The sequence below is a fragment of the Cebus imitator genome, unplaced genomic scaffold, assembly GCF_001604975.1.
Source record: "Cebus imitator isolate Cc_AM_T3 unplaced genomic scaffold, Cebus_imitator-1.0 Scaffold306, whole genome shotgun sequence".
Taxonomy (NCBI): domain Eukaryota; kingdom Metazoa; phylum Chordata; class Mammalia; order Primates; family Cebidae; genus Cebus; species Cebus imitator.
This window is the reverse complement of record NW_016107621.1, coordinates 470,613-485,694: the sequence shown is the minus strand read 5'-3', so window position 1 is coordinate 485,694 and position 15,082 is coordinate 470,613. Positions and strand designations below refer to the sequence as shown.

The 15,082-nt window shown below is 50.3% G+C and overlaps 1 protein-coding gene across 11 annotated transcripts in view; it reads right to left on the bottom strand.

The window, feature by feature from the left end:
* The window catches only part of POU2F2 (POU class 2 homeobox 2), an 88,337-nt gene that overhangs the window by 18,231 nt on the left and 55,024 nt on the right, over positions 1 to 15,082 (bottom strand). For 4 of the 11 annotated variants that reach the window (XM_037729417.1, XM_037729418.1, XM_037729415.1 and 1 more), the window contains 5 exons: positions 13,277 to 13,342; positions 13,110 to 13,144; positions 12,894 to 12,950; positions 7,779 to 7,961; positions 7,253 to 7,540 (listed from right to left, as the gene is read on the bottom strand). In XM_037729417.1, coding sequence (XP_037585345.1) covers positions 7,253 to 7,540; positions 7,779 to 7,961; positions 12,894 to 12,950; positions 13,110 to 13,144; positions 13,277 to 13,334 — 621 coding nt within the window. In that variant the 5' untranslated portion in view covers positions 13,335 to 13,342. The remainder of the gene's footprint in view (positions 1 to 7,252; positions 7,541 to 7,778; positions 7,962 to 12,893; positions 12,951 to 13,109; positions 13,145 to 13,276; positions 13,343 to 15,082) is intronic. The other 7 variants (XM_017503112.2, XM_017503116.2, XM_017503113.2 and 4 more) reach the window with 3 other exon arrangements.

Genomic DNA, 15,082 nt, shown 5'->3' with positions numbered 1-15,082 from the left:
AAAAAAAAAGAGACAGTGTCTTGCTCCGTCACCCAGGCTGGAGTGCAGTGCATGATTATAGCTCACTGCAGCCTTGAACTCCTGGGCTCAGGCCATCCTCCTGCTTCAGACTCCCGAATAGCTAGGATTAAAGTGAGCCACTGTGTCCGGCAAGGAGAATACCTCAAAATGATTTCATCACGAAAAAAAGACAAATATTTGAGGTGATAAATATGCTAATTAGCCTGCTTTGATCATTCCACAATGTATACATGTATCAAAACATCATATTGTTCCCCATAAATATATACAATGATTATTTGTCAATTAAACATAAAATAATACTCAGCCAGGTGCAGTGACTCATGCCTATAATCTCTGCACTTTGGAGGCTGAGGTGGGAGGATCACTTGAGGCGAGAAGGTCAACACCAGCCTGGGCAACATCGTGAAACCCTATCTCCACCAAAAAATTTGTCTTTTTATTTATCCAGGTATGACGGTGCATACCTGTAGTCTCAGCTACTTGGGAGGCTGAGGTAGGAGGACTGCTTCAGCCAGGAGGTCGAGGTTGCAGCGAGTTATGATGGTGCCACTGCACCTCAGGGTGGGCAATAGAGCAAGACTCCAAAAAAAATAAATAACTACATAAATTAAATTAAATAAAACTTAAAATTAAAATGAGGTCAGGCTTTCTGATACTCCAAGTAGTGTCAGTCTGTCTGGTGATAGGACACTGCCTGGGAAGGCAGTGGGCACCTGCCATGGAAGCCATCTGGGTGAAAATCCCCACCTGGCAATAACAGTGACAAGAAAACACCTAACCTAGGGGAAGTTAGACTACTGGGGTGCAAGAGTCCCTTCCAGCTTAGAAACTTGGTGGTTTGAGTCTTGGCCCTCTCACCTCCTTCTTGCTGTGTGCCTGGGGGAAGCCACTTTCCCTCTGGGTCTCAGCCTCCTTAACTGTATAAGATGATGATGCAAGGTGTCATAGAGAGATCTGGGCTTTGGAGCCCAGAAACCTGACTTTCCCTCACACCCCTCAGGCAGTTCCTTACCCTCTTTAAGTCTCAGTTTCCTTAGATGACACCACAATAAGTCTTACTTCATGGAGCTGTTAAAGCTGTTAAATTAAATGAGACAATATGTATAGAATGTTTAGCCTGATTCCTGTTCACTTAATTTGTCCTTCATAAATGGCAGTCATTATGACTGAGTCATTTCTCTCTCAGGGCCTCAGTTTTCTTATCTGCAAAATAGGGATAATAATGTCTAATTCTCCACTGGGTTGTTCTAAGGCCTGAGTAATATTATCTAGAAAGCATTTTGGAAATTACAACATACCCCTCAAAATGAGCATTTTCCACCATTGCCCACCTCATGTCACCATACTTGACCGTGAGCTCTTAAGGGTGGGAACCCAATATGGCTGAGTCCTTCCTTCCATCTGTCCAGCCATCCTCCTTCCTTCCCTTTTTTTCTTTCTTTTTTTGGAGACAGGGTCTCACTCTGTCACTCAGCCTGGAGTGCCATGATGCAATCATAGCTCACTGCCACCTTGACCTCCCATGCTCAAGCGATCCTCCTGCCTCAGCCTCTCAAGTAGTGTGGGACTATGGGTATGCATCACCACACCTGGTTAACTGTTTCTTTTTTTGTAGAGATGGGGTCTCGCTATGTTGCCCAGGCTGTTCTTGAACTAGCCTCAAGCCACCCTCCTGCTTCAGCCTCCTAAAGTGTTGGAATTATAGCCCTGAGCCACTGTGCCTGGCCAAGTTCATTCTCTTCCTGACAACTAACAACTTCCTTCCCAGACACTCTGCTGAGCTTCAGCCTCAAATATGTATCTGCTCACTTGGTGTCCCTATGTAGATGATTAATAGACTCTTCAAACCCTAACATGTCCAAAATGAAACTGCTGGCTCCCTACCACAGCCTTCCAAAACATCCTGTTCCTCCCGTCTTCCCCAACTCAGGAAACCATGTCATTACCACCCAGCTGCTGAAGCTAAAATCCTAGGAGTCATCCTTGACCTATACAATCAATACAAAATAGCAACCAGGACCCCCATCCTCACCCTCCTGGCTCAAGCTACCCTCATGTCCCATCTGTATGCCTTCAAGGACTTCCTACTGGGTTCTTGTTTCTAATTCTATCCCCTGCAGTCCATTCTATGATTAGTACAGTCACTCCCCTAGGGGAAGCTCTAAAGATGGGGGTGGGGCCGAGGAGGTGGCCATTCTCTAGTGTGGGTTCTTCTCTGGACCCCCAGTGGTTGGTCCTGTGACATGGAGCCCAAGAATTGTAGAGACTGGGGCAGAACACCACAAATGGAGAACCATTCAACAGGGAGAAAAAATGCCTGCATATGGACTTCATGTCACATCACATGCTACCTTATGCTAAAATTCCAAGACAGATGGGCAACAACAGATCCCAACCAAGGAACCAGTGGGAGTGACTGGCATGCCTGGGCCAGGCTCCTGGACTCCAAGGCCCTGTGTATGCACTGACCATACACCTCCGGGTGGGCAGCTTTGATTGGCCTGGTACCCACTGCCCCTTCAACTTCTTCAAGCAACAGAGCCCATCTCTTTGGGGGTTACACTTTCCCACCCTCAAATCATGAGGACCAGATAGGGCTGACCTTGCCTTCTCTGGGGTTGAGCGCAAGGACTCAAACCTAGCCAGGGGGCATGTTTTTGTTTGTTTGTTTGTTTTGGGGACAGAGTATCACTCTGTTGCCCAGGCTAGAGTGCAGTGGCACAATCTTGGCTCACTGCAGCTTCTACCTCCTGGTTTCAAGCAATTCTCTTGCCTCAGCCACCTGAGTAGCTAGGATTACACGTGCCCACCACCATGCCCGGCTAATTTTTGTATCTTTAGTAGAGACAGGGTTTCCCCATGTTGGTCAGACTCATCTTAAACTCCTGATCTCAAGTGATCCACCCACCTCTGCCTCCCAGAGTGCTGGGATTACAGGCGTGAGCCACCCCACCTGGCCCAGGGGATGCATTTTATCTCCCTGGGTAGGGTAGCTACAAGTCTGGAAATGCTGACACCCATTTTGCCTGCCCTGGAATGAAACAAAGAGACAGACCCATGGAGCTGGGCCTGGTATTTCAGGACAGGCCTTGTCAGTTATCTGAGCCAAATACTCCTGAGTCTTGTTCAGCTACCTGGACGAGCTTTGGCTCCTCCCTCCCAGCTCATCCTTCCCTATTTGTGCCTCCATGGCTGGCCTTGCTTTCTCACTTTGCACTTGCCATTCACATGGCCTGGAAGCCCTTTCCCATCAAACTCCTCCCCATGCCCCTGAGTCTTTCTGAAAGCCAGGATAGATGTGGGTCCTGATTCCCTCAGACACACATCCATTTCTTTTCCCACATTCCCATCACACTCAGTAGGTTTCTTTGGGAAATTTCATTCGCTAGGTCCTAGCAGCCTAAAAGATTTTGTCAAGCTTTTTGCCATGGTCCTATTAGGAAAATACTGATTTTCCCCCTACTCTCCAATACAAAAAGATGTTTTAACTGTTAATGTAAGTTTTCCACCAATGCCTACCCCTACCCCACACATTCTAAAATACTTCCCTGGAGAGGTATCTTCCCTACCCTTGATTGAAAATCTGCTGCCAAAACATCCCTCATTGATTCAGTAAACATCCATCCCCTCAGTAGAAGGCATCACACTGAGCAATGGACAGACAAATTGTAAAACTGTATTATAATTACCCCTTCATCTGTACAAGCTAGAAGATTGCAGGGAAGGATCCTGCCAAATGGTTTAACTGGCATTTCTTTGGAAGCTGACATCAGAGGGATGGAAGGGGGACTTTTCCTTGGTATTTTATACAATTTTAAAGGGATGAGTATTTTTGACTGTCTTTTCTGGGCTTCTTAGTATCTTCCAAGTGAAACATTTCTTAGTAGCTCACTGATGTGCTTGTTCCACTTCAGGAAAGGGAGCCCCTCAGGGGCAAGGATGGCTGTGACTCACTCCTAAGTCTTCAGCTTCCTGCCATGGCCTAACGCATAGGAGGTCAGGAAATGTTTGTGAAATGACTGCAGGAACAGAGCTGACCAGGCACAAGAAGTGGACTGGGGAGTCAAGGGCATGAGATGTGGGCTGGGGAGAGCCATCCAAGCTGAGGAGCGGGGGAGGGCTAGAGCAGTGGGCAGGTAAGTCAGGAAGAGCTGGTCCCTCTGCAGCCTGGGTCCAGTATGGTTCCCATAGGAGGTGTTGTTGTATAAATCATGTCAAAGAGCAACTCAGTTTGTGAGAAAGAATTCCCAGAAAACAAACTTGGCCCAGCTTTGCACTTGTTGAGGACAAAAAAGGAAAGATCAGAGCTGAGGAAAGTTGGGGAGGGAGAAGTGAAAGGAAAGGACTTGGCAGAGAGGGTTTTAAGGTGACCTTAACAATCAGGCCTGGGCTGGATGGCAGGTGGTAGAGGCTCAGCCTGCTGCTGCTGGGTCCCTGGGGAGCTGGGGAGGTGGCTCTAGGAGTTCGTAGACAGGAATGTCTGCTGCTCATAGAGGTGGTGGCCTGGCTGGGTCTGCGCTAGGCTGCCCTGTTCCGCCTTCTATCCTCTAGTCGTTGTTCCTTCAACTGATATTTCCTCAGGTATATTCAGGCACAGCTGGAGGGAGGGAAGTCATCATGACTTCCTAGAGGTGTGGACTCCTGGGCTGGGGCTTAGATGAAGAGGAACTGTTCAGGTAAAGGAACAGAACAGACTTCCAGGGAAAAGAGAACAAGAGCAGGGCTACTGAGATGCGAAAGAGCCAGCCCCAGTGAGGAGCCCCAAGCCCTTGGCATTGCTCAGTAAAGGGTTGTCTATGCTACGAGGCAAATGGAACATCTGCTGCTGGAGTCTCTGGTGACCAGGGTGGGAGGGGCTAGAAACCATGTTCCGTGAAGAACAGCTAAAAGCAGCAGCCACAGATTATGTAGTTAGAGCCCTGGCCAGAGCAGACCGCTCTGCCACTCCTGCTCACAGCATGATCTGGGGCAGGTCACTTGCCCCTCAGAGCCTCGGCTGTGGGGAGGATTCATGGGTGCAAAGAGGCCATCACTGGCAGGTGCCTGGAACAAAGGCAGCACCCAACAGACTAAGTTACTGTTACCGTGGAGAGCCAGGTATTGAAAGGCTATGTCTGGGCCAAGTACTGTGGCTCATGCCTATAATCTCAGCACTTTGAGAGGCCAAAGCAGGCAGATCGCTTGAGCTCAGGAGTTTAAGATTGGCCTGGGCAATATGGCAAAGCCCCGTCTCTACAAAAAATATGTAAATATAAAAAATTAGCTGGATGTGGTAGCATGCACTTGTAGTCCAAGCTACTCAGAAGGCTGAGGCAGGAGGATCATTTGAGCCCAAAAAGGTTGAGGCTGCCATAATCATGCCACTGCACTCCAGCCTGGGCAACAAAGCACGACCCCGTCTCAAAAAAATAGGCTACATCTGCAAGAGCCATCATGGAGCAGTAGGTCCAGTTTACAGAGTGTCTTCACAGAACCAGGTCCAGTGTAAGGAAGCTCTAAGGAAGCAGGTATTAGTTCAGTTTTTTTTTTTTTTTTTTTTTTTTTTGAGACGGAGTTTCGCTCTTGTTACCCAGGCTGGAGTGCAATGGCGCAATCTCGGCTCACCGCAACCTCCGCCTCCTGGGTTCAGGCAATTCTCCTGCCTCAGCCTCCTGAGTAGCTGGGATTACAGGCACGCGCCGCCATGCCCAGCTGATTTTTTGTATTTTTAGTAGAGACGAGGTTTCACCATGTTCACCAGGATGGTCTCGATCTCTTGACCTCGTGATCCACCCGCCTCAGCCTCCCAAAGTGCTGGGATTACAGGCGTGAGCCACCACGCCCGGCCTCAGTTCAGTTTTAAGGAAAGTCCCAAATGGGAGCATTGGTCAATAATGAAATGGGCCCATCTCGGGGAGTGAACTGTATCAAGGGAACAGCCTCACCAGGGCTGGACGGCTCCCTGCATGGACAGCACCTGCTATCTAGGGTTCTGTGGAAGCGGGTGGATGGAGTGAGAGAACAGCTTTTTATAGAGCAGTCACTAAAGGAAACACTAGGCTAAGGCAAGTTAAACAGGTAGCTTTGCTGTAGGGCTTCCCAGGACCTTCACTGCCCTGAAACTTTGCCACGACTCTAATGCTTATGGAAACCAGACAGACAACATGAATGGGTGACGTGGGAAGGGGTGGATGGGAGTGGGCAGGGAGACAGCTGCCCTTTGGAAGAGGAAGCCTACTCAGCTCCCACTCGGCTCCCCTCAATGTCCTTAAGGGAACTCTATTGGCTACTGTTACAGGTTAAATTGTGTCCCCAAAAAGATATGTGGAAGTCCTCACTCCTGGTACCTGTAAATATGACCTTATTTGGAAATCGGGTTGCAGCTATAATCAAGTTAAAATGAGGTCATCAGGGTGGGCCCTAATCTAATGACCAGTGTCCCTACAAGAAAGAAAAATTTGAATACAGAGAAAGATGCACACAGAAGATGACCATGTGACAATGGAGGAGGCAGAGATCGGAGTAAGCCATCTACTAAGCCATCGAACACCAAGAATTGACAACACCATCAGAACTCAGGGAGGCAAAGAGGGATTCTCCCTGGGAGCCTTCAAAGAGAGCATGGCCCTGCCGACACCTTGAGTTTGAACCTGTGGTCAGAGACAATATGTATCTGTTGTCTTAAGCCACCTAGCTTGTGGCATTTTGTTATGGTAGCCCTAGGAATCTGAGATAGCCACTAATTCATGATGAACTATGGACCAGCAAGCTCCAGAGGGAGAGGATGCAGAACCTCTTAACTCATAGATCATGGGCCCCTTTTTGAAAGAGCATCTTGTTGAATGAGCCAGGGGACACAATGAAGGTAGGGCACTCATTCTTATTCTCAACCTTTTGTTTTGTACCCACATGGTACCATTCACAGAAGTGACTCCTGGTTTCCTTACCTGTAAGTTGAGGACAACAATCTCAGTCTCCCAGGAAGCTGTGAACTCCTAGCAAGATGCATAGCAAGTACTACCCACCAGAGGGAAGATTATTATGTGGGATATTCCTCCCTGTGAGCCTCACTCTACCCCTCTGTAAGATGGGACAGCAACATCTCCCAAGGCTTCCCAGGGTTGCTAGGAACTGGCATGTGGCTAGTGGTCAGAACCGTCCATGATAACCAGTCAGCTCCTTCCTGCACACTCAATGCTTCTGCATGTCCTTCACTGCAGGGAGCCTGGTCCCCAGTGGCTGCCCTTACCTGTGCTGTGAGCTGGATAGGCTGGGACAAGGTAAGCTGTGGGGTCCCAGAGGGCTGGCTGGCAGGCTGTGGTGGTGGCAGGTCACCCCCCCCAGAGGAGGCTGGGGGCTGTGAGGTCGAGGAGGAGGCAGAAGAGGAGGTGGAGGAAGTGGAGGAAGAGGCAGAGGCAGCGGCGGCAGCGGCGTTAGCGGCAGCCGCGGCACTGGACTGCTGCACGGCGGCGGCCAGGAGCTGGGCCTGGGCTTGCTGCAGGAGGAGCTGCTGCTGGGCTGGCATCAGCGCCGTGAGCTGTGGGGCAGCGGGATCAGCGGGAGCCGGAGCAGGGGGTTAAGAGAGGAGCAGAGAAGGCAGAGAGGGATTAGTGCCTAAGCCAAGCAAGTGAGGGGACAAGATCTCCTGGAGGACACAGGCAGGCGTGCGAGAGTGGCCATGGCCTTGGTGGAACAGTTCATCCATCCACCAGCCCTGTAACAGATGAGGGGTGGCTGGTTTGTGCCCTTGTCCCCATCCTACCCTGAGTACTTACCCCAGCTAGCTGGCTGCCCGTCAACATGAGTTGGGCCTGGGGCAGATGAGGCTGGGCCGGCTGGTGGGGCAGAGGTGCTGCTGGGGCTGAATCACCACTGGGGTCTTCAGCCTTGATCTGGGGGGGAGAGAGGCAGGGTCCGGGACCCCAGAATGTTAAGTGGAGGCCAGAGAGAATGCCCACCTGTGAACCAAAAAGAGGGCACGAGTGTGGCAATGGCAACCAGACTGGCACAGGAGGAACAGACTGGGGTGTGAACATGAGGCTGCAGCTCATGGTCCTACGCCGACCACTGGGAGATTCGAACCACTCCTCTGGCCTCAGTTTCCTCATCAATCAGATAGTGCTAACACAACACCTGCACCCAAACTCCCTACAGGAGAAGTCTCCTTTGCAGAATGCTTTCCCCCTCCTGAGAGTCAGTTTCCCTGCCTGTAAAATGTAAAATAGTGGCCAGGCATGGTGGCTTATACCTGTAAGCTTAGCATTTTGGGAGGCCGAGATGGGTGGATCACTTGAGGTCAGGAGTTCAAAATCAGCCTGGCCAAAATGGTGAAACCTCGTCTCTTTAAAAAAAAAAAAGGAAAATAGTTCCACTGGGCATCTGGGAGGTCAAATAAAGGGGTTCTGGATCCCACACTCTTCATCTGTATCACACAGAGGTACCTCTCTCTCTCTCTCTCTCTCTCTCTCTCACTCTGTTGCCCAAGCTGAAGTGCAGTAGCATGATCACAGCTCACTGAAGCTTCTACCTCTCAGGATCAAGCAATCCTCCCACCTCAGCCTCTGAGTATCAGGGATTACAGGTGCCCACCACCACACCTGGCTAATTTTTTAAATTTTCTGTAGAGTCAGGGTATCACTATGTTGCCCAGGCTGGCCTTGAACTCCTGGACTCAAGCGATCCTCCTGCCTTGGCCTCTCAAAATGCTAGGATTACAGGCATAAGCCACTGCACCTAGCCAGGTGCATCTCTTATTTGTCCAGTGAAGTAATACTTGGTTGGAAGGAAAGGTTTTCAGGTACTAAGAAAAACCACCACCTTGTAACCTGGGCTACAAACTCAGATGCTTATGGAAATGGGCACAAATGTGTGATGGGGGCAGGGCTGGATGGAGGTGGACTGGAGAGAGCGCTGCCTGAGTAGAAGTCCCATACAGCTCCTACTCGGCTCCTGCTGGCCACTCTTTTCAAAATCTGGAACAAAAATACTGGCAGAATAAGCAAGGCACAATATTTGTCCTGCACTGTGGACAAGCCAGATATGGCCCAGGAACTGTCAGGCTTCAGCCTCCACCCCTGACCTCTGCCAAGCCTCTCTGTGTCTCTCTGAAGATGATATGGACACATCTTGCACCATACACACAGAACAGAGCACCATAGAGCCACTTTGGCCTCCTCTGCTCCTAGGTGAAAAGCCAGACAGCAGCAGTTGTTACTGAAAGGCCTGTTGGATGAAGCATACACAGTGGTGGGAGAAGGCATGGCCTGATGGATCACACACCCTCAGGCCTAAAGTGGACAATGGGATCATCCTTCAGCCTGATATCCCAATACCATTTTGTAAAAGGAAGTCCAGAGAGGGAAAGCAACTTATGCAAAATGATACAGCGAATTGGCAGTGGGGGTGATATTTGGAACGTGGACAGAGACAGAGGTCAAGGAAAGGCCAAATAGTAGACAGTGAGTGGCATGTCCCAAATTATGGAACATAAGTATTAGAAAGTTTAAGAGCTACAGAGGCCAGGTGTGGCAGCTCATGCTTATAATCCCAGCACTTTGGGAGGCTGAGGCAGGAGGATTGCTTGAGGCTAGGAATTTGAGATTAGCCTGGGCAACAGAGTGAGATGCTGTCTCTACCAAAAAAAGAGAGAGAGAGAGAGAGAGAAGTTTAAAAAAAAAATAAGTGCTGCAGAGATGCAGCATGAAATGACACTGAGTATGAGAAGTCAGGGTAGTGGTTGTCCCTGGCAGGGGCGTTAAGGGCCTCTGGAAGGCTGGTCGTGCTCTGCTTCTTGATCTGGTGCTGGTGACATGAGTATGCTCAGTTTCTGAAAGTTCACAGAGTCATACATTGAAGACCTATGTCTGTTTTTAACGTGTATCATATATATATACATATATATATTTTATTTTTATTTTTGTTTATTTTTATTTTTTGAGACAGAATCTCACTCTGTCGCCCAGGCCAGAGTGCAGCCAAGGATGCAGTAGCTCATACCTGTAATCCCAGCACTTTGGGAGGCCAAGGCAAGCAGATCACTTAAGGTTAGAGTTTGAGACCAGACTGACCAACATGGTGAAACCTCATCTCTACTAAAAATATAAATTAGCTGGGCATGGTGGTGACACCTGTAGTCCCAGCTACTCAGGAGGCTGAGGCAGGAGAATTGCTTGAACCCAGGAGGTGGAGGGTGCAGTGAGCCAAGATCGTGCCATTATATTCCAGCCTGGGTGACAGAGTGAGACTCTGTCTCAGAAAAAAAAAAAAAAAAAAGTTTTTAAAAAATAACGTTGAATGCCATGGTGAGCACACTATTCCCTTTTCAGCGGTTTTTCATTGTTTCTGGTTGTCTTACAGTCTCTGATTGGTGCTTGGGAATTTTTTTTTTTTTTTTTTTTTTGAGATGGAGTTTCGCTCTTGTTACCCAGGCTGGAGTGCAATGGCACGATCTTGGCTCACCGCAACCTCCGCCTCCTGGGTTCAAGCAATTCTCCTGCCTCAGCCTCCCGAGTAGCTGGCACTACAGGCACGCACCATCATGCCCAGCTAATTTTTGTATTTTTAGTAGAAATGGGGTTTCGATCTGTTGACCAGGATGGTCTCGATCTCTTGACCTCGTGATCCACCCGCCTCGGCCTCCCAAAGTTCTAGGATTATAGGCATGAGCCACCGCGCCCGGCCAGTGCTTGGGAATCTTTAACATCTCTCCAATACTAGCTAATCTCCACTTTTATTTTAATTTAATTTTATTCTTTTGAGACAGGGTCTTACTCTGTCATCCAAGCTGGAGTGCAGTGGCACCATCAGGGCTCACTGCAGCCTTGACTTCCCAGACTCAAGCGATCCTCCCAAGTACCTGGGACTACAGGCATGCACACTCAGCTAATTTTTGTATTTTTTGTAGAGACAGGGTCTCACTACATTGCCCAGGCTGGTCTTGAACTCCTGGGCTCAATCAATCCACCCACCTTGGCCTCCGAAAGTGCTAGGACTACAGGCTTGAGACACTGCACCTGGCCTAATCTCCTTTTTTTTTTTTTTTTGAGATGGAGTCTCACTCTGTTGCCCAGGCTGGAGTACAGTGGCACAATCTCAACACACTGCAACCTCTGCCTCCTGGGTACATGCAATTCTCTTGCGTCAGCCTCCTGAGTAGATGGGATTACAGGTATCATGCCCGGCTAATTTTTGTATTTTTAGAAGAAACAAGGTTTTACCTTGTTGGCCAGGCTGTTGACCAGGCAGTCTCCTGACCTCAGGTGATCCACCTGTCTCAGCCTCCCACAGTGTGTTGGGATTACAGGCGTGAGCCACCGCCCCCAGCCCTAATCTCCTTTTAATAAGAAGAGAGCAGGCCTCTGAAGTTTAGACCCTTCAGCACACAAGAGACTCTGGGTAAATTTTAATAATCATCGTATTTATTTCCATGGCAAGTGATTCTGGTTTTCCATTTGTGAAATTTCCATTTAAAAAACATTTATTTAAGCTGTCAAAAAGCAAGCCATTTCATGAGTTGGTAATTGTTGAAGCTGACTGATGGGTATCTAGGGGGTTTATTTTCATTATACCCTTCTCTATTTCTGTCTCCACTTCACATTTTCCATAATAAGTTGTTTTTTAAAAATTGAGCCAATTAACAAAATTATTATGTAAATAGTTGCACACTGTGGTCTCATGCCTGAGACTGTGACAGGAGCACATGAATCACTTCAGTTAGGGAAAGACTGACAGAAAAGATGGAGAGAAGTTGAGAGGCAAAGGCCAGAGAAACAGGGTGAGTTGTGGACTGAGCCCGAGGCCAAGAAGGGGGGGAGAAACCTTAATTCCTTTGGTCCCACTGGCATCACCAAAAGAAGGAAGCCTGCTGCCAGTTTGAGAACAGACTGCAAAGATCTGATTCAAATGAGGACAAAGTGGGGGCAATGGATACACAGTCTGCTCCGAGGGCTAAGGCAAGAGCCAAATCTGCCATCAGAGGGTCACGGAGGTCAAGATCAAGAGCCTGTCTCCTCTGGACCCCGTTTAAAGCACTCAGCACAGAAGCAGGATATCTGCTTGCAAAGCACTTTTGTCCTCTCCTCCCACAGTGGCATGGGGGTACACGAGACATGGAGGCAACCACAGAGGCCATCCCATCTGACTGTCCCCTCCCCCACGACCAATGATAGAGAAGAGGAAACTGAGAAGCCCAGAGAGGGGAAGTGACTTTCCCATGGTCACAGAGCAAAGCTGTAGCAGGGTGGGGAGCAGTTCCCAGCTTCCTACCCCATCCCTCAGCCACTGCTGGTCAGTGTCTGGAGTCCTGCTCACACCTTCTCTGCCTCCACCTCCAGTGCTACATTCAGGCCTCTGGACCTGCCTGGTACCCCTGACCAGGCTGAAGGGTGAAGACTTGGGCCCAAGTAGCCCCAAGAAGCCCAGAATGCCAGGTACAGGGCCCCATCTGGATGTGGAATTTGCACTGCCTGGCTGCTTCCGGCCTCCCTGACATCCTCTCCTCCTGCATCCCTAAAGCTATCCTCAACTGGTGCCAACCCCCCACCCCCACCTCAGCTGGTAGATAAATGTGTGTATTGGGGGACAGGAGGTGGTGCAGGCCCCTGTTGGGTCAGGGAAGTTGGGATGGGGGCGGGCCTTTGGCTTCCTGTTGTTCATCACCCTGGGGCTCTGGGGGGGATTTCCCTGGCCACCCCCACCCCCTAGGGAAGGGGAAGGAGCCTGGGTGAGTCACAGACCTGGGGTGGGAGCCCAAGAGTGAGAAGGGGCGGGAGGAACCTCATTACCAAGGTACCAAGGCTCAGTGCTCTCTCAGGCCTTGGACTGAGGCAGGCCTTCTGAGGTCCCTCTCCCCAGTGCTGCCTGCTTCCCTGGCTGTTCCGACAGTTGCTTACCTTTGTGCTGGGGCCAGTTGGGGACACGGAGAATGGGGAGGTCTTATTCTGGGGGTTCTGCAAAGAGAAAGTAGGGGCAGGGAGATGGAATAGTGCAGTGGAGCATCTTCTGACCACCCCCCTCCCTGCCCTCCTGGTCCAGGCGGCACAGAGTCCCCTCTGCACCCCTCTCCCCATTTCTTCCCACACCGTCCCACTTATCCATTCCCTCCTGACCTGATGATTAGTGTCTGGTCCATTTCTTTCAGTGTCTGCAAAGAGAGGGAAAGGATGTGTTGTCAACAGGCACCCCTACCACACCTGTCCCCTCCCAGCCCTCTTCCCATCTGACCCACTTCCCCTGCCCACGGTGATTCCTGCCCCCCTGCTCCCTGCCCACCCACCTGTGTGCTCTGATGGGGAGTCCAGACCTTGCTTCTCGGCCTCCAGGGGCTTAGACATTCTTATTTCTGGGGACAGAGGAGGAATGGAAGTGGAGTGAAGGAGGGGAAGCCAGTAGGGCTCTCGGGACCCTGTTCCACCACACCCCCCACGCCTTTCCCCCAGATTCCCCCCTTACCCCCAACCACCTTGGAAGTGTCTCTTCCCGAGAGACATGTCCTCCATTCCAGGCCTCTGACCTCCTCTGGCAGGACAAGACACAGCCCTCAGGCATTGGGGGATCTTGCCTTATCCTTTTACCCCTCCAGAAAGTGGCACAGGGGTGTCAACCACAGTGCAGCACAGGGTAGGGCAGGAGGTGGAAGGTGGTCATGAGAAGGTATCAGCTGCCCAGGAGGAGGCTGGTGACGTCCAAAAGGAGCGAGAGCAGCCTTGGGCCTCCTCCTCAGGCGAGCCACCCAAGCTCCCGTCCTGCCCCACCAGGTTTCGGGTGAGACATGTTTTCCATTCTGAGAGGGGCCTCAGAGATGTGATGGGGCTGCAGCGTTCCCAAAAGAGGCAGTTGTCAGATCTCGGGGTGTGATTTAGCCGCCCTCTGGTCCTCTCCCCAGCCCACCACTTTCCCCGTCCACATCTCACTCCCACCAGGCCTTCCTTCTTACGTTTAGCACACAGGCCTAGCAGCCCCACCCTGATCCTCGGTAGCCTCAGCTCCATCCAGCTCTACCCCGAGCTTATCCTCCAATCTAAGCCTGACCTGGGACTTCAGGCTTGAACCCCAGCTGCAGCGTCAAGTCCACTCCTGTAATATAACCCCATTCTATAGCTCCCTAGGCCCAGGAAATGAAAGGAGGTGGCCAAGGGAGGGTAGCAGGCAGCAAGCTGGGCACCAGGGGACATAAACCCACAGAGACAAATGCCTGTCCTCAAAGCGCTCTGATACTTATCACAGAAAGGCGAATGCTCACCAGTGCCAAGAACAGAACTAGATATGACTCACATCTCACATTATCGGTTAGTGCTAATATTACCCCGATTTATACAGGAGGAAACTGAGGCTCCAAGAAGGGATGTCACCTCCCCAAAAGCACAGCAAGACAGGAGACGTGCCCTGATTGGATCTCTGGTCTTCATGCCTCCAGTGCTCCTGCTTCTAATCTGAGCCACTCTAATCTAATGGCCCCGAGTCCTGACTTCCAGCTATCTCATCTCCAATAGTCCCCCCACCCAAGCTCATCCTGAAACCAAATCCAACCCTTCCTGGTCCTAGACCCCAGGACAAATCTGGGCTTCAGCCCAACCCATCCTTAGTCCACTTACTCACCTTGAATCCCAAGTTGTACCCAGATGGCTCAAGTCCTTCATCTGACTTTGACTCTCAACTGTCCTAAGACCCTGTCCCTGATCTAAACTTTTCCCATAACTCACTCCAAAATCCCTACCTAAATCACGACCCCCACCCCTACTAAAGGAGCTGTCCAACTCTAGTGTGCTCTGCACCAAGATACTTAAAGAAAGCAGCTAGGCTAGGCACAGTGGTTCATGCCTGCAATCCCAGCACTTTGGGAGACTGAGGCAGCCAGATCTCTTGAGCCTGGGAATTCAAGACCAGCCTGGGCAACATGGAGACCCCATCTCTACTAAAAATACAAAAATTAGCTGGGCACAGTGGCACACACCTGTAGTCCCAGCTATTGGGGAGGCTGAGGCAGGAGAATCATTTGAACCCAGGAGGTCAAGGCTCCAGTGACCTGTGATTGCACCATTGCACTCCAGCCTGGGTGACAGAGCAAGACCTTATCTTAAAA